Source organism: Carettochelys insculpta, chromosome 1, assembly GCF_033958435.1.
Source record: "Carettochelys insculpta isolate YL-2023 chromosome 1, ASM3395843v1, whole genome shotgun sequence".
Classification (NCBI taxonomy): Eukaryota; Metazoa; Chordata; order Testudines; family Carettochelyidae; genus Carettochelys; species Carettochelys insculpta.
In genome coordinates, this window is record NC_134137.1 from 37535503 (window position 1) to 37561623 (window position 26121).

Consider the following 26121-nt stretch of genomic DNA (forward strand, 5'->3'; position numbering starts at 1 on the left):
TTGCTTCTCATGTATTTGTAGAATGTCTTCTTTTTATTCTTTATGTCTTTAGTTAGTTTAATCTCATTTTGTGCCTTGGCCTTTCTAGTTTAGTCCCTACATTCTTGTATTACTTACTTCTATTTAGGGACTTACAGATTCTTGGTTCTGAAGGCAGCAGCTACAGAGATTTCTGCAGTGCAGGAGGCTCCCAGAGGTGGAGATTATTCCAATCTCCCAGATGCTGCTGGGAGCCCCGCTACCACGGGCTTCTAGCAGCTAGTCCCAATGGACTTGGGAGGGACAGGACTTGCTCTTTCCCTGGATCTGAACTATGTGTATATAAATAAAATTCGTACATTCTCTAGCAGTGGCGGGTAGGAGCAGTGGCAGGTAGTAGCCCCTCCCAACTCCTTTCTACTGTGCGGGAGTATGGAAGAGATGTGTTACGCTGTACTCCTAAGCAAAAGCAGTGCCAAGAATAGGTAGAAATTGCTGTTTCCCTCTTTGAGCCACAAACTTCAATTGTGAAGTTGTAGGATTTTTCCATTATCTATACAAAAGACAGATCCAGCATATGACATGGTAGATCAAGCAAACTCTCTTTTCACTAAGTTGGTCCATCAAGAGTTATTTCTAAAAAAATATTTTAGCAGGTGAGTAATTCTGTCTGTTCTTTATCCAGTATGTACTACTTTAAAAGGCTGGGTGACCTAGAAAGCTATAATATAATATAATGTCATGTTATTTGAAATGTCCTTAGCATAGACTCTGACTCCATTGGTGCTCCAGAGCTGGAATGGAGGGAGAGGACTGAAGATGTGGTGTGCTTGGACCAAGAGGTAGAGAAGAAGTGGGTTGGGGCAGGGTCTTGATGGAATGGGGAGGGAGTTGGCAGTTGTTGCTAGTAGATGAAGGAAGATTGTTGCAACAAATTAACACAACTTTATTCCTGAATGGGAGCATCTACAATGGAGGTAGGATTGGAGGAGTTAACATGCTACTTAGGAAGAAGACCGGTTCCTCAGTTTGTGTACTTTTTGAATAGAATCATAGAATCTAGAATACTAGAACTGAAAGGAACCTTGAGAAGTCATCGAGTCCAGTCCCCTGCCCTCACAGCAGGACTGAGCACCCTCTAGGCCAAGGATTCCCAACCTATGGGTTGGGACCCAAACATGGGTTGCCATTAATTTTTTCTAAGGGTTGCCAGCTGCATGTGGCTCTTTAAGGAGACATTTGCAGCTCCCACCACTGCCACCAGTCACTCATCTGGCTCCCAATCCCTGGTCTGCCACAGTGAAATGGAACTCAGTCTAATTGGTTTTAACGGCTGGCAGGAGGAATCCACCCATTAAACCAGTTAAACTGTTCCATTTCAGTGTGGCAGGGTAGGGAACAGCCCATGCTGCATGTGAGGGATGGGAGAAGGAGGGTTGCGGGGAGCCATGTGGAGGAGGCGGCAGCAGCCCATGAAGGAGCAGTGGGGGGCAGCAGAGGCATTTGTGTGAGGTAGGTTAGAGGGCATTTTGGGTCTGCAAGGGCTTTAAGCCTGGGGGTGGGGGCGGTTTGTGTCTGCGAGGGGTTTAAGCTTGAGTTTGGAGGAGAATCAAGATTTATAATTATTTTTCCATGGGGAGAACCTTTACTACCCCCAGTTTTGAATTGCTGTGGGTCACGAAGTCTTACTGAATTGTTAAAATGGGTCCCTTTCTCAAAAAGGTTGGGAACCACTGCTCTAGGCCATCCCTGAAAGATGTTTATCTAACTTGCTCTTAAATATCTCTTGTGATGGAGATTCCATTACCTCCCTAAGTAATTTTTTCCAATGTTTAGCCACCCTGACAGTTAGGAGGATTTTCCTAATGGCCAACCTAAACAGCCTTTGCTGCTGTTTAAGCCTATTGCTTCTTGTCATATCCTCAGAGGCCAAGAAGAACAATTTTTCTCCCTCCTCCTTGTAACACTCTTTTAGGTACTTGAAAATTGCTATCATGTCCCCTTTCAGTCTTCTGTTTTCTAAACTAAACAAGTCCAGCTCTTTCATAACTCATGTCTTCTAGACCTTTAATCATTCTTGTTGCTCTTCTCTGGATCTTCTCCAATTTCTCCACACCTTTCTTGAAATGTGGTGCCCAGAACTGAACACAATACTCCAGTTCAGGCCTAATTAGTGCAGAGTAGAGCAGAAGAATATAAAAAGGCAGCCATAGAGAACACTGTTCCAGGGCGGCCTTCAAGGGCTGATTGAACTGGAGGCCAGGCTTTGAGCCAGGCCTAGCCGGCAGCCTTCTAAAAAGGCAGCCGCAGCGAACACTGTGAGCAGTGAACAGGAAGTTTGCCTGAGAAACATCCAAGAGGAACTCAGGTAAGTGTGGCTTTTGTGGGGGCTGTGTTGTGAGCTGGTGGATTGAATATCCATTGTTTGTCTGTGAGCATTTGTTTGGCAGTTTGAAAAGAGGGGCAGTTTGAAAGTGTGTCTGGCAGTTTGGTAAATTTCAAAAGAATGAATTGGGAGTGCATAATTCCAGGTACGCCTTCAAGGGCCAATTGGACTGGAGGCCAGGCTTTGAGCCAGGCCTAGTCAGCAGCCTTATAAAAAGATAGCCACAGCAAACACTATGAGCAGCAAACAGGGCAGTAATTTGCCTTGGGAGCAGCCCCATACTGACTGGTCTCTTTCTTACAGTTTATTTCTCTTTTGCCCTTCAAGGCAGTACTAAAAACATCTGAGACAATTCACTTAGGAAAGGGAAGAAAGGATAGTGACAAGTCAGCTGTTGAGACCTGTACAGCATGTACCATGTTTGTTTTCCTCCCAGAAGATAGAAAGGATTTTGTCTGTACCAAGTGCAAGCTGCTTGCCACCATGGAAGAAAAGATTAGAGGACTTGAGGCTCAAGTATCAGCTCTCTGGTCCATCAGAGAAGGTGAAGACTTCCTCGACAGGTGGCAGCATTTAGTACTGCAGGCATAGCAGGCTGAGCAACCAGTGAGGGTAGTACAAAACAAGGAAGAAAACTGGAAGCATGTAACCTGCAGAAGAAAAAGCCAATTAAGGTATCTCCAGTTCCAGTGGGGGTAAGTAACAACTTTCAGGCTCTCTGCATGGGTGCTATGGTGAAGAATGCTGTGGGAGAGACTTCACAGGGAAAGAATCAGAAGAAGGTCCTGTTGACTGGAAGGCATGGGATGCATAGCCCTAGGGATGGGGCTTCTACCACTACACCTACGAGAAGAAGATGGGTGGTCATGGTTGTGGACTTCCTCCTCAGACGGATGGAGTCATCCATCTGCCGTCCAGACCAGGAATCTTGTGAAGTTTGCTGCTACCTGGAGCTAGAATCCAGGATATAACAGTCTTCCAAAAATCATCAAACCTGTGGATTATTACCCATTCCTACTTTTCCATGTAGGAACCAATGACACAGCAAAGAATGACCTTGAACAGATCACTGCAGATTATGTAACTCTGGGAAGAAATATCAAGCAATATGAAGCACAAGTGGTGTTCTTGTCTATCCTCCCTGTTTTAGGAAGGGGTCCAGGGTAGGGATTGTCAAGTCGTGGAAGTGAATGCATGGTTGTTCAGCTAGTGTCGGAGAGAGAGCTTTGGTTTCTTCGACCAGGGATTCTGTTTCAGGAACAAGGATTGCTAAGAAGAGACGGGGACTACCTAATGAAGAGAGAGGAAAAATCATCTTTGTGCGTAGACTTGCAAACCTAGTGAGGAGGGCTTTAAACTAGGTATGTTGGGGGGACAGTGACACAAGCACTAAGGTAAGTGGGGAAGGAGGAGGGTGCAACAAAGGAGGATCCCTGATTCAAAAGGAGAAAGTAGGTCAATCAACTAGTTATCTAAGGTGTTTGTACACAGATGCAAGAAGCCTGGGAAACAAACAGGAGGAATGACAGGCCCTGGCACAGTCAAAGGAGTGTGAGGTGATTGGATTAACAGAGACTTGGTGGGATGACTTGCATAAGTGGAGCACTGTCATGGAAGGGTATAAACTGTTCAGGAAGGACAGGCAGGGGAGAAAAGAAGGAGGAGTGGTGCTGTATGTAACAGGAGCAGCATATTTGCTCAAAGCTCCAGGATGTGGAGGGAGAAAAGCCAATTGAGAGTCTTTGGGTTAAGCTTAAAGGCAGAAACAACAGAGGTGGTGTTGTGGTTGTTGTCTGCTATAGACCACCAGATCAGGTAGATGAGGTCGACGATAATTTCTTCAGACAACTAAGAGGAGTTTCCAAATCACAGGCCCTGGTTCTCATGGGAGACTTTAATCACCCTGACATTTGTTGGGAGACCAATACAGCAGCGCACGCACAATCCAGCAAGTTTTTGGAGAACACTGAGGTTAACTTCTTGGTACAAGTGCTGAAGGAACCGACCAGGGGCTATGCGCAGGTTGACCTGCTGCTGCTCACAAACAGGGAAGAACTAGTAGGAGAAATAGACGTGAGTGAGTATCTGGGCTGCAGTGATCATGAGATGGTGGATTTCAGGATCCTGACAAAAGGAAGGAAGGTGAGCAGTAAAATACAGACCCTTGATTTCAGAACAGACTTCGACTCTCTCAGAGAGCTGATCGGCAGGATCCCCTGGGAAGCTAATATGAAAGGGAAAGGAGTTCAGGAGAACTGGCAGTATTTTAGGAAGCCTTACTGAAGGCACAGGAAAAAACCATCCTGATGCACAGTAAAGAAAGCAAATATAGTAGGCAATCAGCTTAGCTTACTAGGGAAATCCTTGGCAAGCTTAAACTCAAAAAGGATGCATATAAGAAGTAGAAACTAGGACAGATGACTAAGGAGTACAAATATGCTGTTGCAGAATGTGGGGGAGTAATCATGAAGGCAAAAGCACAATTGGAACTGCAGCTAGCAAGGGATGTGAAGGGCAACAAGAAGGGTTTTTACGGACTTGTTAACAATAAACAGGTTATCAGAGAAGGTGTGGGGCCCTTACTGGATGAGGGAGGTAGCCTGGTGACAGATGATGTGGGAAAAACTAAATTACTCAGTTCTTATTTTGCCTCTGTCTTCATGGGCAAGGTCAGCTCCCAGACTAGTGCATTAGGCAATACAGTATGGGAAGGAGCTGGGCAGCCTTTAGTGGGGAAAGAGCAGGTTAAAGAGTATTTTAAAAAGCTAGACATACAAAAATCCATGGGACTGGATTAAATGCATCCAAGGGTACTGAGGGAATTGGCAAAGGTCATTGCAGAGCCTTTGATCAATTTCTTTCTTCTTTTTTTTTAAAACTCATGGAGATTGGGACAGGTCCCGGATGACTGGAAAAAGGCAAGTATAGTGCCCATCCTTCAAAACTGAAAGAAAGATCAGCCAGGGAACTATAGACTGGTCAGTCTTACCTCAGTCCCTGGAAAAATCATGGAGGGGATCTTCAAGGCATCCATTTTGAGGCACTTGGAAGAGGGGAAAGTGATCAAGAGCAGTCCACATGGATTCACCAAGGGCAAGTCATGCCTGACCAATCTGATTAGCTTTTATAATGAAGTAACTATCTCTGTGGTCATGAGGGAGTCAGTAGGGCTACGTCTAAACGTGCACGCTACATCGAAATAGGCTATTTGAATGAATAATGTCTACACATCCTCCAGGGCTGGCAACATCGACGTTGAATGTCGACGTTGCGCAGCACCATATCGAAATAGGCGCTGCGAGGGAACGTCTACACGCCAGAGTAGCACACATTGAAATAAGGGTGCCAGGAACAGCTGCAGACAGGGTCACAGGGCTGACTAGCGCTTCCGGGGCAACAGCTAGCCGCTCCCTTAAAGGGTCCCTCCCAGACACATGCAGCCTGCACAGCACGCGGTCTGCAGAGCCATAGGCACGCACACCTCGAGCGACGCAGTCATGAACCCCCAGCAGCAGCGGCAGCAGCAGCAGCCAGAGGTCCACCCAGCCGCCCCTGCAGGAGCAGTGCTCGCCCTGCTCCATGCCATGCAGGAGGCAGCTGAGCACCTCCTTGCCACAGAGGAGGAGCTGCCCGCAGGGAAGGAGGACGCAACCCCCAACCCTGCAGCACCCCGCCCCCCCGCCGCACACGCCGCCGGCTGTGGAGCTACCCCACGAGCACCGACTGGTGGGATCGGCTGGTGCACGGAGAGTGGGATGATGACCGCTGGCTCCATAACTTTCGCATGAGCCGGTAGACATTTCTGGAGCTATGCCAGTGGCTCACCCCTGCACTCAGGCACCAGGACACCTTCATGCGGCATGCCCTCAGTGTGGAGAAACAGGTCGGCATCGCTGTCTGGAAGCTGGCCACTCCAGACAGCTATTGATCCGTGGGCCAGCAGTTTGGTGTCGGCAAGGCCACCGTCGGGGCTGTCCTCATGGAGGTAAGAGGACCCATAGGGGGAGGGGGAGGCAGCCCTGGCAGGGGAGGGGAGGGATGCAGCCCTGGCGGGGGGTGGGGCCTGGCAGGGGAGGGCCACACACACCCTGCACACCCCTCATTGGTGCTCTCCCATGTGCTTCCCCTGCAGGTCGTCCGCGCCATCAACGCCCTGCTCCTCCACAGGCTTGTGAGGCTTGGGGACCCGGATGCCGCCGTCGCGGGCTTTGCCACCCTGGGCTTCCCCAATTGCTTTGGGGCTCTGGATGGGACTCACATCCCCATCCACGCCCCAGAACACAGTGGAGCATGCTGCTTAAACAGGAAGAGCTACCACTCAGTGGTCCTCCAGGCCTTGGTGGACAGCCGGGGCCGTTTCCTGGACATTTATGTGGGCTGGCCTGGCAGCACCCACGACACCCGGGTATTCTGGAACTCGGGCCTGTGCCGCCGGCTGGAGGTGGGGACCTACATCCCCCAGCGGGAGATCCCTCTGGGGGACACCACCATGCCCCTCTTCGTCATCGCAGATGCAGCATACCCCCTCCGGCCCTGGCTCATGCACCCGTACACGGGCCATCTGTCTGCCAGCCAGGAGCGCTTCAACCAGCGCCTGAACCACGCGCGCCAGGTGGTGGAGCGCACATTTGGCCGCCTCAAAGGGCGCTGGAGGTGTCTCCTCACCCGCCTTGATGCGGGCCCCACCAACATCCCCCAGATTGTGGGCGCTTGCAGCGCCCTACACAACCTTGTGGAGAGCAAGGGGTAGGCCTTCTTTCAGGGCTGGGCTGTGGAGGCCAGCAGGGCCGATGTGCAGCCACCCGCTGCCCCCCGTCGCCAGGTGGACCCCGAAGGGACCCGGGTCCGGGAGGCCCTGCGGGCCCAGTTCAATGAGGCCGCAGGGTGAACGCTGGCAGGCCCCCCACTGCCCCCCCATCCTCCACAACACTCCCTGCCCCTATGCCCACGCCACAGAGCACCCAAGAGCACCCCCCCCACCACTTTTCTTGTAAATAAAAGCAGACAGTTGTTCGTCAACTTAAATATCTGTAGAACTCTTATTATTATTATCAACAAGACTAACTATTTACAGGCAAAATCTAACATATATATGTATTACAAATAGGGACAAGATGAAAGGGGAAGACAAGGAAGGGGAGAACTATTTACATTGGGGGGGTAAGGATCAGCATAGTAACAGGGATCAAATATACAAACTATTTACAACAAACTAACTTAAAACTGGGGGGAATATGTCCAAAGGGGGAGGGGGGGGACCACGTCCTGGGCCCCACACCCCCTAAAGTCCAGCGCTGGGGGTGGGCGGCTGGGATCCCTGCCTCGGCCTCAGCCCTGGCCGGGGCTGGCTGGGGGCCGGGCGGACTGGGAGATCCGGGCGGTGGGTGTCAGCTGGCCCCAGGTCCCCCTCGGCGGAAGGGCCCTCGATGGCGGTGCGACGGCGGACGGCGCAGTGGCTGGAGCAGCAGGTGGAGCAGGCAGGGCGGGTGCAGCAGCGGCCAGCGCGGCATGGGGGGGCCAGGTAGTCTGCGATACGGTTGAAGGTCCGCATGTAGGCCCCCTATGCCTCCTGGCGCCAGGCCAGCGCCCGCTCCTGTAGCTGGAGGCGGTGTTCCTCCACCCGCAGCCGCTGCTCGGTGACCTCCAGCTGCCGACGGTGGAGGGCCAGCAGCTGGGGGTCCGTCGCCGTCGGCTGGTGGTGCTGGGTCTGCCATCTTCCCTGCCGCGGGGCTGGTCGGTCCTCCACCGAGGGGCTGGCCTGGAGTGATGGCCCCGGAGGGCTGTCCAGGACCACTGACGCCTCGCCGGTGCTCTCTGGTCCTTCCGATGGTGCAGCTGCGGAACACGGGGCAGGGGAAGAAGAATGGAGACAGCCGTTAGTGTGGGCCCCGAGCCGTGGCCCTTGTCCCCCCACCCCTCTGGTGCAGGTTCCTCATCCCCGTCCCCGGGAGATGCTGCTGTGATGGGGTTCAGGGGTCCCCCTGCACTGCACCCTGTCCGCTGGCAGGAGTGACTCTCACTCAGCAGGTACAACAGGAGGTTTATTAGGCAACAGATGCCCAGTTTCTCACAGAAGCGACAGTACAGCAGTCAGAGACAGTCCTTCCAACCCGTCCTGGGGAGAAGACCCCGAGGGGTGCCCCTCTGGGGTGTAGCTTTCCCCCTCCTCAGGCTGGCTGCCTTCTAGCTCTCCCTCCCCCTAGCCTCTAACTGCGGCCCTCCCCCCGCCCCGATTCAAACCCAGCTCGGCTCCTCCCTCTTCTTTGTTCAGGGCAGAGGTGTAACCTGCCAGTTGTAGCCCCAGGATCATCCTTAGCCACTGGGAGCTATTCTGCTTGTTTCTCATATGTAGCCTGAGTCTCGCATTTGCACTCCCCCCACTCCATCACATGCTGCTGCGTGTCCCACCCCTCCCCCCAGGGGACCCTAGAGGTTCTGCTCCCCCCAGCCCCGGGGATGGGGCATAGCACTGTTGTGCTGGGGGCAGGGCAGGGGCTGATGCACTCTTCTGAGGGACATGCCACTGCTGTCCTTGGGGCCGTGGTCATCTGGGCATATGGAGGGCCCTGGTCATATCTATCACCTCAACCCCAGGGGTGTGCATCGGGGGCGTACATACCTGACGGTCCACTCCCACGGTCGGGGGACACCCGGGGGGCGGACGCCCGGCTGGAGCTCCTGGATGGCAGGATGATCTGGAGGCCGGTGTCGCTGGAGGAGGACTCCCCTTCCTCCTCCTCCTCCTCCTACGGTGCCCCAGGGGTGGGCTCCTGGGGGGGCCCCTGGGGTGCGGGGCTTGCTTCCGGGGCGGACTCCGCCTCTGGGGCCTGCTGGGGCTCCTTGGCCGAGGTATCAAGAGTGGCCGGAGGGGAGGAGGTGTACCGGGGGCCCAAGATGTCCCTGAGCTCCCTGTAAAAGGGGCAAGTGACGGGAGCGGCCCCAGATCAGCCGGCCGCATCCCGGGCCCGGGCGTAACCCTGCCGCAGCTCCTTCACTTTACTCCGGATATGATCCGGAGTGCGAGCAGGGTGACCCCGGGCGGCCAGGCCATCAGCCAGCCGAGCGAACGCATCCGCGTTCCGCCTCTTGCTCCCCATTACCTGGAGCACCTCCTCCTTGCTCCAGATCCCTAGCAGGTCCCAAAGCTCAGCCTCTGTCTAGGAGGAGCCCCGCTGCCGCTTCTCCGCCTGGCTGCTGGGCTGGGAGCCCTGGCTCCCCTTGGGGGGGGTCCCCTGGGGGCACTTAGGGGGCTGGCGTGCGCCCATCGCAGCTGGGGGGGGTGTCTGTGGCGGCTGAGGGACGTGCAGGCTGGCCATATGTCTGGGCTGCTGCCTGCACGTTCTCTCAGCTTCCTGCACAGGAAGGGAGGGGGCGGGGAGCTTTAAGGGGCCGCTCCACATGGCCACCATCGAGCTCAGGGGCTGGAGAGAGTGTCTCTCAACCCCTCAGCTGATGGCCGCCATGGAGGACCCTGCAATTTCGATGTTGCAGGACGCGCAACGACTACACTTTCCCTACTTCAACGTTGAACGTCGAAGTAGGGCGCTATTCCCATCCCCTTATGGGGTTAGCGACTTCGACGTCTCGCCGCCTAACGTCGATGTTGACTTTGAAATAGCGCCCAACACGTGTAGCCGTGACGGGCACTATTTCAAAGTTGGCGCCGCTACTTCGAAGTAGCGTGCACGTGTAGACGCGGCTTAGGTGTGATATACCTTGACTGTAGCAAAGCTTTTGATATAGTCTCCCACAGTAGTATTACCCATAAGTTAAGGAAGTATGGATTAAATAAAGGGACTGTCAGGTGGATAGAAAGCTGGTCAGGCCCAATGGGTAGCAATCAATGGGTCAATATCTGGTTGGCAGTCAGCTGCAAGTGCAGTGCCCCAGGGATTAGTTCTAGGGCCGGTATTGTTCAACATCTTTAATGACCTGGATGAGGGACTGGATTGCACACTCAGCAAATTTGCGGATGACACTAAGCTCAGGGGACAGGGATATATTGGAGGGCAGGGATAGGGTCCAGAGTGAGCTAGATAAATTGGAGGATTGCTGAAAATAAATCTCATGAGGTTCAACAAGGACAAGTGCGGAGTCCTGCACTTGGTATGGAAGAATCCCAAGTGTTGTTACAGTCTGGGGACCAACTGGCTAAGTAGCAGTGCAACAGAAAAGGACCTGAAGATGACTGCACAAGACGCTAGATATGAGTCAAGTGTGCCCTTGTAATCAAGAAGATAAATTGAATATTGGGCTGCATTAGGAAGTGCATTCCCAGCAGATCTAGAGAAGTTATTCCCCTCTATTCGGCACTGGTGAAGCCACATCTGGAGTATTGTGTCCAGTTCTGGCCTGCCCCCCAGTATAAAAAGGATGTGAATGCACTGGAGCAGGTCCAGAAAGTTCTTAGGATGCTGGGCGCACATGGCCTGTAAGGAGAGGCTGAGGGATCTGGGCTTATTTAGTCTTCAGAACAGAAGAATGAGGGGTGATTTGATAGCAGCCTTCAACTTCCTGAAGGGAGGCTCTAACGAGGATGCAGACAGGCAATTCTCAGTAGTGATGGTTGGCAGAACAAGGAGCGATGGTCTCAACTTACAGAGGGGGAGGCTGGATATTAGGAAAAACTGTTTCACCAGGAGAGTGGTGAAGCACTGGACTGGATTACCTAGAGAGGTGGTAGAATCTCCATCCATAGAGGTTTTTAAGCCCTGGCTTGACAAAAGTCCTCGCTGGGATGATTTAGTTAAGGTTGATCCTGCTTTTGGCAGGGGGCTGAACTTGATGACATCCCAAGGTCCCCTCCAGCCCTAGGATTGTATGATAATGATTTTGCATGTCTTCCTCACAGCACTCCTCTTAATCAACATCCTCTGAGATCAATGGGACAATTTATACGTCTCTGACTTTGTGCATCATGCTGTCTGCAGACTCAGGGATCTGTCGCTGTATCCATTACATGAGTCACATAATGAACATTTTCTTTCCTGCCTTAAGGGCTGGCGATATCCTTTCTCCATTAATTTTCTGCTTGGATTCAGGAGCATGAGTCACCATGAAAAGCAGCAGTATGCTGAGCTGCCATGGCCTGGCCCAACTTCAGCTCTTCTCCATGTTGGGAAATGGCACAGCAAGCCCAGATGCAGGAACCTTTTCCCCACGCAAAATAGCTCAGCTGACAGGAATGTCTGACAGGAAACTGGCCAGTCACAAAACCAGAACAAGACCCAGGCATTGTTCTCTAATGTGCCATGCAGGCTTTGGTCCTCTACTCACAAACAGGACCACTTCTGCAGCTCCCCCTTAAGTGCATCAGGTCCTGGAGTTAGGATTCTTTCACTACCCGCGGAGAATCCTTCGTCCAGAACCAGTGGTCTGCAGAGAACTGCTACCTACAGCCCTTCTCCAAAGCAGCATGTAATTCCTTGTAATCTAGACTTCTTGCCAGTGTTTCCCAGTCCCTAGGTGCGCAACTTCTAGGTTCCTTTGATGAGCTCTCCTGTATGCCCTTCTCCTTAGGATCTTCCTGCCTCTAGGAACCCCAGCAGGGGAGTCTTGGTAGCCCTTATGAAGCTTATTAGATAATTAGTTGTCAGTCAGAAATTTAATTACTGCCAGGTGGGTTTGAGTTGGCTCATTCTTCCTTACAGGAGCCTGTCGTAGGTAAACAGGTTCTTAACTCCCCTCAAAGGGCCACTGCCCCAACAAGGAGTCTGAGAACCCACTAATAGATAATCCAGTAGTCTTTGCAGCTGCTATGGGAGTTTGCCCTGAAGGACTTGTAAAAATGAAACATCCCTTTTATTCAGAAATTACACAAATTCAGGAGCTAATCTTTTACCTGGGAAAGTAGAAGGCATTATGTCATTAACTTCTGGTTTGTACAAAACTGCCTGAAGAACTGATGATCATCAGACTGTGGTGTAGCCTTGCAGCCATATAATATGGGTAATAAAAATGACTTGAAGTCATCTGCTATTGAAAGGCAGAATTGAATAGAAATTGACTCTATTAGCCACCTAAAATGCTAGGATGAACATTTGCTTGTATTTCCCATGTATCTTTGGTTAATAATCTAGCATCTTCAGAAAGGGCATTATGGCCTATGTAAAGGGTTATTAAACTTATTGATGACATGAGAAACTGAACCAGGGACCACCTGCAGTGCTGCATTTTGCTAGCAGAGAAAGTATTATAGGGAGAGTATGCTCTGTGACATAATTCTTCCTTGTAAAGCATCTGGTAGTGGCCACTGTCGGAGACCACATAATGATCTGATATGCTTGGTGATTCCTATACTCCTTTCAGAAGGGTGCATCAGATCATCTGACCAAATTTAACATATTTATGACCCCCTTGTTCAGTACTTTTAGGATATTGTTCTATTTCAAAAATGTTCTCAACTTAACCTTTGTACTCCATTTACTCTGCAGATTATGTTGCACTTTAATCTGTTGAAAAGCTTTTAAGCCAAAAAGGACATTATGCAAATAGTTTTGCGAAGGCATTTCTCAGGCTACGTCTAGACTGCAAGCTTCTGTCTACAGAAGTTTTGTTGACAGAGCCCACATCCAGACTGCAGATCTTTCAGAAGAGATCTGTCAGTTGGGAGCATTCTGTCAACATCTCTGTACATCTCGTTCCAAGAGGAAGAAGGGATGTCTTGACAGAGGGAGTTTTTCTGAAATTTAGCCCCATCTGGGCAGGCCAAATGTCGGAAGAGCCTCTCCCAACAGAACTCTTGGCAAAAGATACACAAATGCATTACACAATTTGCGTATCTTTTGCTGGCAGTTCTCAACAATCTAGATATAGTCTCAGATTGTAATTATAATTCCTGTGCAATGGTGTAATCAGAAAAATAGAATATCCTGTTATTTTTATTTTTAAATAGAGCACTTGAAGGAAAATGGAAGGCAGAAGAAGAAAAAGAACTACAATTTAGAGAACAGATCCTGAAACAAAGGAAATTGAAACTTCAAGAAGCAACTGAAAAGTTCCAGCGTTCTAATCTCCCCTTTTCCCAGCGCAAGAGAATAGGTTTGAAAATTCATCACACAATATAGTAAATCCTTATATTGTATGTATGTCAGTACGATGCTTCCTCAGAATGGCCAGGACTGTGAGATAACTTATTAGCCTTCTGCTTCTAGTGATAGGAAAATTTTCTTGAACTTAATTTAGGGTCAGCTCTCTGACACTGCCGGTCTGTTCAACTATGCAAACAGTCTTCTCAGGACACTGGGAGCCCTCACTTTGCATTGCATTTAACAATAGGTATACCGAACCCCTGCCACTGGATACTCACACAAATAACCAGGTTAACTGTCCTTTTAAGGAATAGCCTTTTTGATTGAGCTAAGGATCAGCTCAAGTGCAGCCAGTACTGAGGGTATGTCTGTACTTACTGGGTGATCAGCCTGTTCTGATCAGTCTTCTGGAATTCGATTCTGTGTGTCTGGTAAAGATGCATGAAATCAGTCTCTCTGGGGTTGGCAGTCAACCCCCTGTACTCTCTTTTCGCGAAGAGTAAGGGAGGTTGATGGGAGAAATTTTCCTGTTGACCTCCCTCAGTGAGGACAGACCTTACAGTCAACTGCAGATACATTAATACTAGGTATGCAATTGCTGTAGCTAGAATTACGTATCTGCAGTCGACCATAAGGTCTAGTGTAGACCAAGCCTCGTACATATTCACAGTTTAAACAAATATTTATTTTCAAAGGGCTCATGTTTAAGTGATAGTGTAAAAGGATTTTGATGGAAATAGATATGGTGACATCTACAATGAAATATAACAGTATAAACTATAATCAGGTCAGTTTATGTAAAACCAGTTCAGTCTGGATTAAGAATAGGCTAATGTCAGACAACATTTGGACTGTACTTGGAATCATCCATCGTGCCAGATTAAAAAAACCCACATATCTAGCTGCAGAGACAGCCTTTTGTAGAATAGTGTGGAACTTTTTAAAGTCCTGTCCCATATGGATTTTGACACCCCCGTCTGCCCCAGTCCCTAAAGGGATAAATTGTCTTTTCTGTAGCCAAAAACCAGCTGTGCAAATTAATGGAATTAAGTCTCCCCTTTTGAATTACACAGAGGGATTAGGCAGGGATGTCCATTGTCTCCTTTGCTTTGTTTGGAGTGGCTATCAAGCCTTTTGCACACACAATAAAAAGCAATGGCTCTATCACAGGATTAAAATTTTCTGGTACACATTAGAAAATAACTTACGCAGGTGACATTATGTTTATCGAAACCAAACATTTCCTAAAATTACTTTTTAAATAAATCCAGTACTTTAGGAAAGCATCTGTATTTAAAGTAAACTATGTCTGATCTCAAATGTTGACTTTCAATTTGCCAAATTTTGAAAAGTCACTCCCCCAGAAAACGTTTTGGTATAAACTCCTTCAGATACTTGGCAATTCAGATCTCGAATAACCTAGTGGTGAGCTCTCTTATATTCAAATTTGACACATTAACAAGCGGTTTGAACCAGGATGCCAATTACCTGCGCCATTATATGGACTCTTTTACATACTTTGTTTTATCTGACTCCTGACTTCCCCCCCTCTTCTCTTCTGATTTGCCCACCTTGATTGCAATTTTTCTGATTTGTCAACCTTGATAACTATTTTTGGTTCTCTACACCTTAAATATTGAGTCTGTTCTGGTATAGCTATGGTCTGAAGAAGTGGGTCTGTCCCACGAAAACTCACCACCTAATTATTTTTTTAGTCTTTAAAGTGCTACTGGACTGCTTTTTACTCGAAGAATTCTGTGAGTTAAATGTCAAACCATTTCTTCAGCATATGAAAAAATTATGTAATTTCTTGATTGGGAAGAATGACCACAAACAAAATAAATATTTGAACAAGGATATCTTTATTATTTTAGTAACAGAGGTAGCCATGTTAGTCTGTCTCTTAAAACAAAAAAGCAGTCATATAGCACTTTAAAGACTAACAAAATATAGTAAGGACTCAGAGTACGCGACCCTGCTCTTACGCTTCCGACCCCGATTCCTATTGTAAACCATGTACCGTGATTTCCAGGTCTGTTTAAGTTGCTCCCCCTGCCCTGGCTCAACCTCCCTCAGCTCCGCATGGCCTCAGAGCAGCTCTGCCCAGCTCCACTCACCACCTGCACGCAGCTCCGGCTCACCCCACACACCCATTCCCGGCTCTGGCTTAGCACCACTCTTACATGGCTCCAGCTCACCCCCCAGCCCCTAGCCCAGTTTAAACTGCCTGCAAGCAGCTCTCATTCAAGCCACCACCCACGCCCTGCACGGCTCTGGTACAACTCCCCTGCTGGCTCACAAGCCGCCCACCTCCCTCCCCCCGATGTCCGGTGCAACCTCCTTGGCTCACAAGCCGCCCGCTTGTCCCCTTGCCCTGCACGGCTCCGGTGCAACCCCCTGCCGGCTCACAAGCCGCCTGCCTGCCTCCCTCCCCCTGTGGCTCCAGTGGAACCCCCTGGCTCAAAAGCCACTCGCTTGCCTGCCCGCACCTTGCACAGCTCTGCTGCAACCCCCCCAGGCTCACAAGCTGCTCACTCGCTTCCCCCTCCCACCCCATGCAGGTCTGTTCCAACCCCCTCCTTGCCAACTCACAAGCCGCCCACCTCCCTCCTCACCCCTGTGGCTCCAGTGCAACCCCTTGGCTTACAAGCCGCCCGCCCAGCCAGCCAGCCAGCCAGCCCCACCTCATCCCGCGCGGCTCCGGTGCAACCCCTCTGTCAGCTCACCACCCACGCATGGCTCTGTTTCTGGCTCAACTCCCTGCCCCCCTGCAGCCCAGCTCACCACCCGTCCTCAACTCCACCCCTCACCCCCGCAGCCCTAACCCACCCCAGGTTTAACCCTCCCCAGCTGCCATCCCCAGCCCACAACTTACCTTTCTGCTGCTTCCCTGGCTGCGGAACATGTGTTCTGCCTGGGAAAAAGCTAGACCCCCCACTTATGCGAAATTCGAATATATGCGAGGGTGCATAGAACTGAACCTTCGTATACTTGAGACCTTTCTGTAATGTATTAGGTGATGAGCTTTCATGGAGCAGACCCATTTCTTCAGAGCTGAAGATAGTGCTGTACTGGAAATTTACAGCACTATCGCCAGATCTAAAGAAGTGGGTCTGCCCCGTGAAAGCTCATCACCGAATACGTTATTTTGTTAGTCTTTAAACTGCCTCATGACTGCTTTTTAAGTGTTAAGATTATCCTAGCTAAAACTATAGCAGGAATACTAAGAGTGTTAGAATTCAAATGGAGTAAGAAATGACGAAGAATGAGTTTAAATACTTTGTACAGATACATTGAGCAGGGTGGACTTACTGTTCCAAGTATTCTGTGGCAGTGGTTTTCAAACTTTCAAACCACAACCCATACTGGGCTGTAGAATATAAGGCTCTTTGTCACCTTGCTCATCACCCAGGGACTGGGGTGGCAGCAAAAGCTGGGCTGCGAACCACACTTTGAAAACTGTTGCTCAGCCCTCCCTGTTCTGACACTGCACTGCACCCCAGAAGCAGCCAGCATATCTCTCTCCTCCTGAGCACAAGGGTCTCAGAGATGTATGTGCTACCCCTGCCCTGAACCCTGGTTCTGCACTCCCATTGGCCGGTTCCCAACCAATGAAAATAGGGGGTGGAGGGGCTGTCTGAGGTTGACAGCTTTGCTGAGCAGCTTGCATGCATCCACCTAGGAGACAGACCTGGTGCTGGCAACTTCTGGGGCTCTGCATAATCTGCAATGCCAGGACAGGCAGGAAGCCCTACCTCTGCACTCTTGTGGCACCATTGACTGGGAGACTACACCCCAAACCCCTGTCCCAGCCCTCAGGCTCTCCCCAGCCCAGAGCCTCCCACTGCACCCCAAATCTATCACCCCTGGCCCCACCCAGAATTGCAAACCCAGCCCAGAGCCCAGACTCTCCCATACCCCAACCCCTTGCTCCAGCTCAGAGCCATGTCCCACATCCTGAACCTTTCATTTTTGTCCCTACACCCAAAGTCCTTGCCTCTGAACCCCAAACCCATGCCCCAGTCTCCTTATATCTAGCCCCACTGGGTTGCAGACATCAGCAATTTTGTTCAACTGGGCTGGAAGGAAAAAAGTTTGAAAACCACTGTACTATAGTTATTGAGACACTCAACTCAAAGCAGTAGTGGATTGGGCACTCTAAACTAGCCAAGACTGACTCTGTATTGAATAAAAAAATTGTAGCTGTAGCCTAGTTGTTAGATTTGTTGTTATGAATGCAACAGAGTCAACTGTGCATTGTCAAAGTAAAAAAAAAAAAAAAAGCTACAGGTTGAACCCCTGTAGTCTGGCACCCGTGGGACTTGACCAGCACTGAGAGAATTTGCTGGACCCCAGGAGGTCAATATTGTCTAGCACATTACCAACACTTCCACTGCTTACTGGACTCTTAGAAGGCATTTGGGGTAAATTACAGCTAAATGATAGCACAGAACACTTGGAAACTTGGCCACACCCAAGATAAATGGTTGTCCGGTTAGCTAAAATGATGCCAGATTACAGATATTGGACAGGAGAGTGCCGAACTAGAGCGGTTCAACTTGTACTACTTTAGGGCTTAGTCATTGATTTGTCCGGAGTCCAGAATGAGAAGGTCAAGGTTTTGAATCACGTTCTCTTGGTTTCCATGCTGCGCCAAGGCCAGAATAATTGATGTCAGTGACCAATAGCTGTACCACCTAGTGTGGGGGTCTGTAACCGAAATACCAAAAAAACATTTTTTCAAATTCAGTTACAAAATCAACACTTCAAGAGCTGCAATGCTTGTGAATGCAAGACAGTCCTTAATAAATAATGTCAAACCATGCTTTTTGTCACCCCTATTTTAAGAACAGCGCACAAACAATGATTTATACCAGTTAGAAAGTTGTTATCCCATCTCCAGGCTTTACCTGCCTCAGCCCCCAAATCCGCCCCCCACATCCTGCAAACCGACTCCCAACCTCCAGGTTTAACTCCTTTTAGCCCCAAACCTTCCCCCCATCCCCAGGATTTACCTGCCTGAGACAAGGAGCAATGCATGCTGCTGCTGCTCCTCCGCAGCTGCTGCCTCCCCTGCTGCCTCTTTCTTAGCGTGGCTCTGACAGGGCATGCCCAGCTGCCCCTCCCCCACAGCTCTTCTGCAGCCTTGGAATTCTCCCATGTGCAGCGTGCGGGCAGGTCCCTGCCCTTCTGGCTTCCTCCCCCCACGCTCCCTGCTGTAGCTGACTCCACTTGTGGCTCTGGAGGCTGCAACTGCTTAAACAAAAAAACTAAATCTAGTTTTAACTGCAGCCTTTGTTTAAGCGATGACAGCCTCCAAAGCCACAAGTGGTGTCAGTGTTTGGAGCTGCAAGTGGCTCCTTAACGAGCCACAGGTTGCTGACCCCTGACCTAGCATATGAGGGAGGTGAAGCAAATCCTGACCCTGTTCTGCCTGCCTGCACAAAAGGAGCATGCAGCATTTTTGTGGAGCCACCTTCCCCTGACGTACTAATACCTGTGACATGAGGAGTAAGCTACAGTTCACCCCAATGAAGTACAGGACAGAAAAATTCAGTCATTTATTAATTTGTATAAAAAAAGTACACTGCAGACAAATGCCAAAACTGTTAATTCAGACCAGGTTCCTGAATAACCTGTATTTAGGCATCTAAATAGAACTAGGCTGATTTTTTTTTTCTTCTTTCAGAGGTCTTGAACCCCAGCTCCTAGTTACGATCAAACCATTTCTGTTTATTCTTAGTCTGACTTTAGGCATCCAAGTTTGAAAATTTTGATCGAAATGTTTTGTGACAAAGTTTATGGGATATTTCTTAATTATGTCTTTCTCTTTAACTTGTGTATAGTACAGAGGAAACCAGCTCCTCAATTAGAAGAGGCCCTCAAAAACATCCAAGGATCTCTTTTAACATCAGGGTTATATTTATCATCATCTAATAGACACAAAAGCAGCTGCAGGTGAGCATTTCTATTTATTTTGTTGTTTTTAAAAACTAAATTATTTAATGCCTTGCAAGATACGGAAAATAATTGGCACTAATCTTCCGGAAATTTTGGCAAATTAGTGGCAAAATATGCTGCTATGAGAACTACTAAAATGAAAACTTAGTGCCATACCCTTAAATTGTTTGATGTCTACATGGCACAAAAGCAGAGGAAAGGAGACAAACCTTTACATTCCTTTAATCTAATCAGTTAGAGCAGCCTCAGGATGGTCCTTGTCTGCATCAGTTGCAGTTTCTGCCATCTGAGAATTAGAAAAGGATGACTAATGGATTTTCTTTATTCTTAGACAGTTCTGGGGGAAAATGTTTCATTTTGCATTCAGTTGAACATTTTTCAGGTTTGATCAAAATGACTCATTTTGTTTCAACCTCAGCTGGATTATTTAGTTTCAATTTGGGGCTTTTTAATAAAAGCAAAGGAGAAATAGCTTCACTGAACAGCAGGAATGAGAAGAAGATGGCATCTCCTTATGAACATGAGCCCAGTGGTTAGGAAACTCACTGTGATGAGGGAGACTCAGCTTAATTTCATTGCTTTCTCCCTTTCTGATGTGGAAAAGGGATTTGAATTTTGATTTCGTATGTTGCAGGAGATATGTCCTAGATGTTGGGCTGTGGGATATATGTGATACTGGTCTTCCACAACCTCTCCTATTAAAAGTTCTTCCATTTGGTATAAATAATTAAATGGTCATTGGAGCAGGGATTTGATATTAGGTCTCCCAAATCCTAGATGAGTGGCCTAGCCACTGGGGTATAAGTCATTCTCTTTCTCTTTCCCTTTGCCAATGTCTATTCACTGTCATTCTCAGCAGCATTTTGTATTCATTCATAACAATTTCAAGGTTGGTCAAAACAAACCATTTCCTTTTGACCTTTCTGAAACATTTAACTTTCAGTTTGGTTAAATCTATTCTGCAAAATCAACATATATTAGTGAATAATTTTGGGTCATTTAAAACTGCATTTTCAGTGAATAAAATATTTTCTGAAAAAATTTCACCCATGTCTACCGGGCATTACTGGAGCTCAAGAAGATAGTAGGTATTTATTCCCATTTCATGGATGAAGAACTGAGGTACAAAAATTAAGGTCAAGAGACTACCTATTAATTTTGTATTTGTGTCTCTTAAGACTTGTCACAATACTTACTATTGTACACCTCATTCTGTGTTCAAAGCCCAGCTCCCATTGACTTCAGTTTCAGCTGTGAGTGCACAGCATTTCAGCCAGTCAGACCCCAGTGTATCAATAGAGTCACCCAAAAAAGGAGGAACACATAAGTATTGACCTCACACAAAATGTTTTATTTAAGTGACTTGCCCAGCATCACACAGGAACTCTGTGCCAGAGTCAGTTTTCTGGGAAAGCCTTCAACTGCTTTAACTGTGAGACTAACTTTCTGCAATTTTCTATCTTGTCTGCTCTAAGCTTTCCAACTTGAATTAAAATTGTACATGATCATGTAATTAAAGACTGTATCCTAGTATATACAACACAAGAGGGTTGAATAAGGGTTGCAAAGTCAACTTTAATCTGCTATTTCTTAATGTATGAGTGTTTGACTTTGCAATTTTAATGCTCTTTGAACATAGACACAGTATTGTGTGATTTTCTAGGTTCTTTTAATAAAAAGCAAACTCAAAAATAGAAACTCTAGAGTGTGACACCATATTGACACCTACATTGGTCTTCCATAAGGGTGGAATCTTTATATCTGCTCCATAGACTTTTCCCACTTGAATTAAGTGGCTAACTGATAACAGTAGTACATTGTCGTCCTTTCTGTGGACCAGCACTAAAGACACTTTGAGGGTTTCACACACCTCTGCTGTCAGCAGAGGAGAAGTGAGGCTTGGTAACCTTTGTTGCTATTCCAAGCTGTGTGTTTTAGGGGTCAGCACAGATTCTTCTGCCCTCTCTCCACAAGCATGATCCTTTCAGCCCTCCACCCCCACCCTTTTATCTGTCCCACGTCCCAGTCCTGTCCTTCCTCCACATTTTAGGCTTCTCATTCTCAGTCTCATTGCCAGGCCTCCCAACAGCTTCTTGTTCTCTGTGTTCAGCTGAGCAGCCAAGGTACCCTCCTGCCTTCTCACCCAATCTATTTCTCTCCTTCAGTCACATTTCCTGCCCTCAGTGACTCCCAGTTTTATTTCTTGCTCCTCATCCAGTCTCAATATGCCCCTTGCCCTCTACTGTATCCATGTCTCAATCTTTACCTGGCCCAGGAGCACTGATGGGAGGAGGTGGCAATGGGGGCAGTTACCCTGGGTCCTGGCTGTCAATGCTGCTACTGCAGCAGTGGTGGTGAACTGGAGCCTTAGGTCCCTTTGAATTGCCCATTGCTCTGAGGGCTTGGGGAGGGGAGGCAGAACACCCTTCTCCCTGCCTCTTCCATCTGAGGCCCCACCCCTTCCAGGGGGTATGGATCCAGTTCCCCCCCAACACACCTTACCCTGGGGCTGCAGTGGCTATTGACCCTGCTGGCCCAGCAAATCCCAGTTGTCATAAACCACAGCTCCTCATCCAAGCTGTTTCTGCTACCTTCTTCTTTTCTCTGCACCACTGATTCACAGTCCCATTCCCCGCATCCTTTCCAATTAATTCCCATCTGATGTCAGTCTTCCACTCCAGTCCATTCACTGGCTCCCAGGTATCTCCTACCTGTTTCCTTCTATGGCTTCCAGTGTCTGCCTCCAGCTCCCAGTATCTTTGCCAAATCACACTATGTCTTTTTCTGTCCCAACTCATAGTTCAATTTCTTCCCTTCCCCCAGTAGCCTCCAATCCCAGACATCCCTCTGGCTCTTTATCCCATTGCATTTTCCCACCCCCACCTCCAATCTGGCTTTTGTCTCCTCTGCATCAGTGTTCCTTTTAATTTGTTTTCATCCATGGGCGGAATAAATTTTGTTGTACACAAAGGTGCATACTGGTGTCTGTGGGCTCTTTGCTTACTCGTGGGGTGGCATCTGAATCTATCATGGGTGGCTGCCATGTGCTCAGCTTATAGGGGACACTTCTCTGCTTTCAAAATGAGGCAACTTTCTCCTCCTGTCTGTCTGTCTGCAGCCCAGCAGTTAGTCATTTGGAGCACAGGCGACACAAGCTCCTCCTTGTCTGTTGCCTTACGAGCACCTAGTCTACTCCAGCAGCAGGGGATATCTTGCACAGCCCTGAGCTGGAGCACACACAGTATACACAATGTCTTTAGGGAGTTTAGTGGCAAGTCTTTACTGAGCATTTGTGAATTCCAGGCCAAATTTTGGTGAATTTTCATGGGATGGCAAAAATCACATCTATGAGCACTAAAGTTTCTTGAAGAAAATGTCACCAGAATTTTTGAATGTGGAAACCTCTAAATTCATTCTTGGAAATAGCTGAACCATTTTGGAAGAAGCTTTCCAGAAGAATTCAGCCTGAGGCAGGCGTTAAGCATGAAAAGTTGTGACCCAAATGGTTAAAGTATTGCAAAACTATATGCAACTGGACAACCTTAATAATTAGCAGTGCTATCAAACCACTAATAATTGAGTATATATTATGTTGCCTTTATTTGGGAGATACTATATTCTTGCTCCATAGTCTTGGATCCATAGTCTACATTCTTGGATCCATAGTCTACGTAGACTGAAGGATGCCTACTACTACTATCTTCTTGCTATGCACTTCAGCATATTTCTTATTTTAATAGCTATATATTGGCAAGTGTTAGTTAGACCAAGAAATACATAGTTACTTTTGGCTTAATTTTTATTTTCTCACACCAAGAACTGCAGTTTCTCCCTCTGATTCATCAGCGTCTAAAAATGGCTTCTTACATCAGAAGCAGATCTCCATAAATGGTGGCTGTGATAAACTGATCCAAGAAAACAGTGAAACAAACTTGGAGAGTGACCAACTTCTCTTCAAGCAAAATCTGGAGGAAGTGCAGCGACTCCTTGAAGAACAGCATCTTAGCAGCTTGGCGGTAGGATTCTTTAAAGTTACTAAATAATGTTTTAAAGTGTCTTTCTAAAAAATGAAAAGTCACATGGGCAGGTATCATCCCTTCAGTCTGATTCTGTTTCAAGTGTTTGCACATGTCCATTCAATTTGAGGCGTGTGTGCCCACTATACTAGTATCACATTTTTCACTTAGTGGTACCAGCCAGGAGAGAATGTGCCCTGTCTATTGTTTTGTGCTGTTGCCCAATTATACAAAGGACAGACCCTGCATTCCAGCTCCCATTGCCTTCTTATTGCCTACGATGGTTGTGGAAGTGTCCTACTTTGCTAGTGCAAGAGTTTCCCACTTTCCTAGTCCTTTCTGTTGTACATTGTTGGTACTTGTTTATAGTCTTAAGCTGTGTCTACACATGCACAAGATGTTGAAATATGTGGCTCTCTTTCAAAAGAAAAGAAGTGTCTACGCGTGCAACACCTTCTTTTGAAAGAAAATCGAAAGAACGGGGCTCAGATGGCGAAATCCAAACTCCGATCCCATATCAGGAAAATCATCCCCTTTCGAAAAACTAAATTGAAAGAGTGGACATGTAGACGCTCCACATCCCACTTTCTTTAAAGAGGGGTCCGCCATGGCACCGGTCACCTGGACTGTGGCACCGCCATCTCCATTATCCTTGCATCTGGCCACCTTAAAGCAGTATGCTTGCAGGAAGCTGAGAGCGTGCTAGGAGCAGCCCCAGCATGAGCTCCAGCTGCATGCTCTGACCAACCCCTGGTAGCAGCAGCAGGCCACAATGGCCAGCACACAGCTCCCACGTGAGCCCCAGGTCCCTTCCCCCTCCCCGCCGAGTCCTCACAGGGCTGCTAGGGTTCTGCGGGGGGGACGGAAAAAAGGGTCTCCTCCTGGATGGAGTGAGAGCTGTGGGACCTCCTGGGCCTCTGAAAAGAAGAGGAGGTCCTCCATGAGATGGGCGTCAAATGGCAAAAAGCCACAGCATTCTCCAACCTGGCCCGGGGCCCCTGAGAGGGGCCACCCAGAGCATACCACGGAACAGGTACACAGTAAAGTCAAAGAACTGCAGCAGGGCTATGAAGGAGTTTTGCCTGTCCCCCCTACATGTCTCCCAGGCCCGTCTGGGCTCTTGGCATCTAGAGCAACATAACATGTTTTGCAAACGAAACATCTGCTCTCTTGAGCTGTGTCTACACGTGCACGCTACTTCGAAGTAGCGGCACTAACTTCGAAATAGCGCCCGTCGCGGCTACACGCGTTGGGAGCTATTTCGAAGTTAACTTCGACGTTAGGCGGCGAGACATCGAAGTCGCTAACCTCATGAGGGGATCGGAATAGCACCCTACTTCGACGTTCAACGTCGAAGTAGGGACCGTGTAGACGATCCGCGTCCCGCAACGTCGAAATTGCCGGGTCCTCCATGGCGGCCATCAGCTGGGGGGTTGAGAGATGCTCTCTCTCCAGCCCCTGCGGGGCTCTATGGTCACCGTGGGCAGCAGCCCTTAGCCCAGGGCTTCTGGCTGCTGCTGTGGCAGCTGGGGATCCATGCTGCAGGCACAGGGTCTGCAACCAGTTGTCGGCTCTGTGTATCTTGTGTTGTTTAGTGCAACTGTGTCTGGGAGGGGCCCTTTAAGGGAGCGGCTTGCTGTTGAGTCCGCCCTGTGACCCTGTCTGCAGCTGTGCCTGGCACCCTTATTTCGATGTGTGCTACTTTGGCGTGTAGACGTACCCTCGCAGCGCCTATTTCGATGTGGTGCCGCGCAACGTCGAAGTTGAACATCGACGTTGCCAGCCCTGGAGGACGTGTAGACGTTATTCATCGAAATAGCCTATTTTGATGTTGCTACATCGAAATAAGCTATTTCGATGTTGGCTTCACGTGTAGACATAGCCAAGGAGGCAAGCCACAAGGAGCTGTGTTGCTTGAACTAGGTGTTTTCCGAGAGTTCATGTTCAAAGACTGGGAGGAACGATGTGGCTTTTTTAGAGACAGAGGTGTTGAGCCAGTTGTATTGTAGCTGATTGCTTTTCTCATAATAATGTGCTTTCACTTGGTTATAAAAGCTATGAGAATAATAAACTCAGGGCCTTCAGACTATAGAACTGTTGGTCCCCTGCTGTCTATGTTTGTCTTTGTCTTTCATCCTTCGCGGTATCGCACCTCTGGGACCTGTCACAAAAAGAAATACTACAGGGCTATGCCTGGGATCAGGCTGGCTGCTCCAGGGCAGCCCCAGCTACTTGCACCTACTTCTGGGAGCTCCAGGGCATCCTGGGGCTGCAGGGCAGCTCCCCACCCCCAGAGGTCCTGGATACATCCGCAGACGAGTCACAACCAGACGAGGAGTAGTAGACTGGACCGGGGACCCTGGAGGTTGACGTGACACTGAGTGGTGGAGCAAGGAGGGGGACCTCATGATCTACATCCCCTCCTGCTCATCCAGTCAGGTGACTGGGAGCTGGGCATCCCTGAATGTCACCAAGGGACCCTCTGGTACGTGTATGGTGGGGTGCACACCATGTCCATGGGGTACCGGACAGGCAGCTGCACTCAGGACCAGTTGTCCCAGGCTGCACGCGTGCTGGCCCACTGGGGTACACAGCACCCTGTGGCAGCCCACTGGTGGTGGCCAGCACACGCCCCCACTGGACAGAGCCACGAGCAACACACGGGGTGGCAGCTGGATGGTGCTGGACAGCACCCAGGGACCAAACCCCATGGCCTTTCCCACCCATCTGAGAAGCCCCCCAGCTGCTG

At 48.9% G+C, this 26121-nt stretch overlaps 1 protein-coding gene across 1 annotated transcript in view; it reads left to right on the forward strand.

Annotated features, from left to right (window-relative positions):
• The window catches only part of CEP126 (centrosomal protein 126), a 66809-nt gene that overhangs the window by 10860 nt on the left and 29828 nt on the right, over window positions 1-26121 (forward strand). Inside the window, exons 3-5 of the mRNA XM_074981704.1 lie at window positions 13260-13405; window positions 19242-19353; window positions 23174-23372. Of these exons, the coding sequence (XP_074837805.1) occupies window positions 13260-13405; window positions 19242-19353; window positions 23174-23372 (457 nt within the window). The remainder of the gene's footprint in view (window positions 1-13259; window positions 13406-19241; window positions 19354-23173; window positions 23373-26121) is intronic.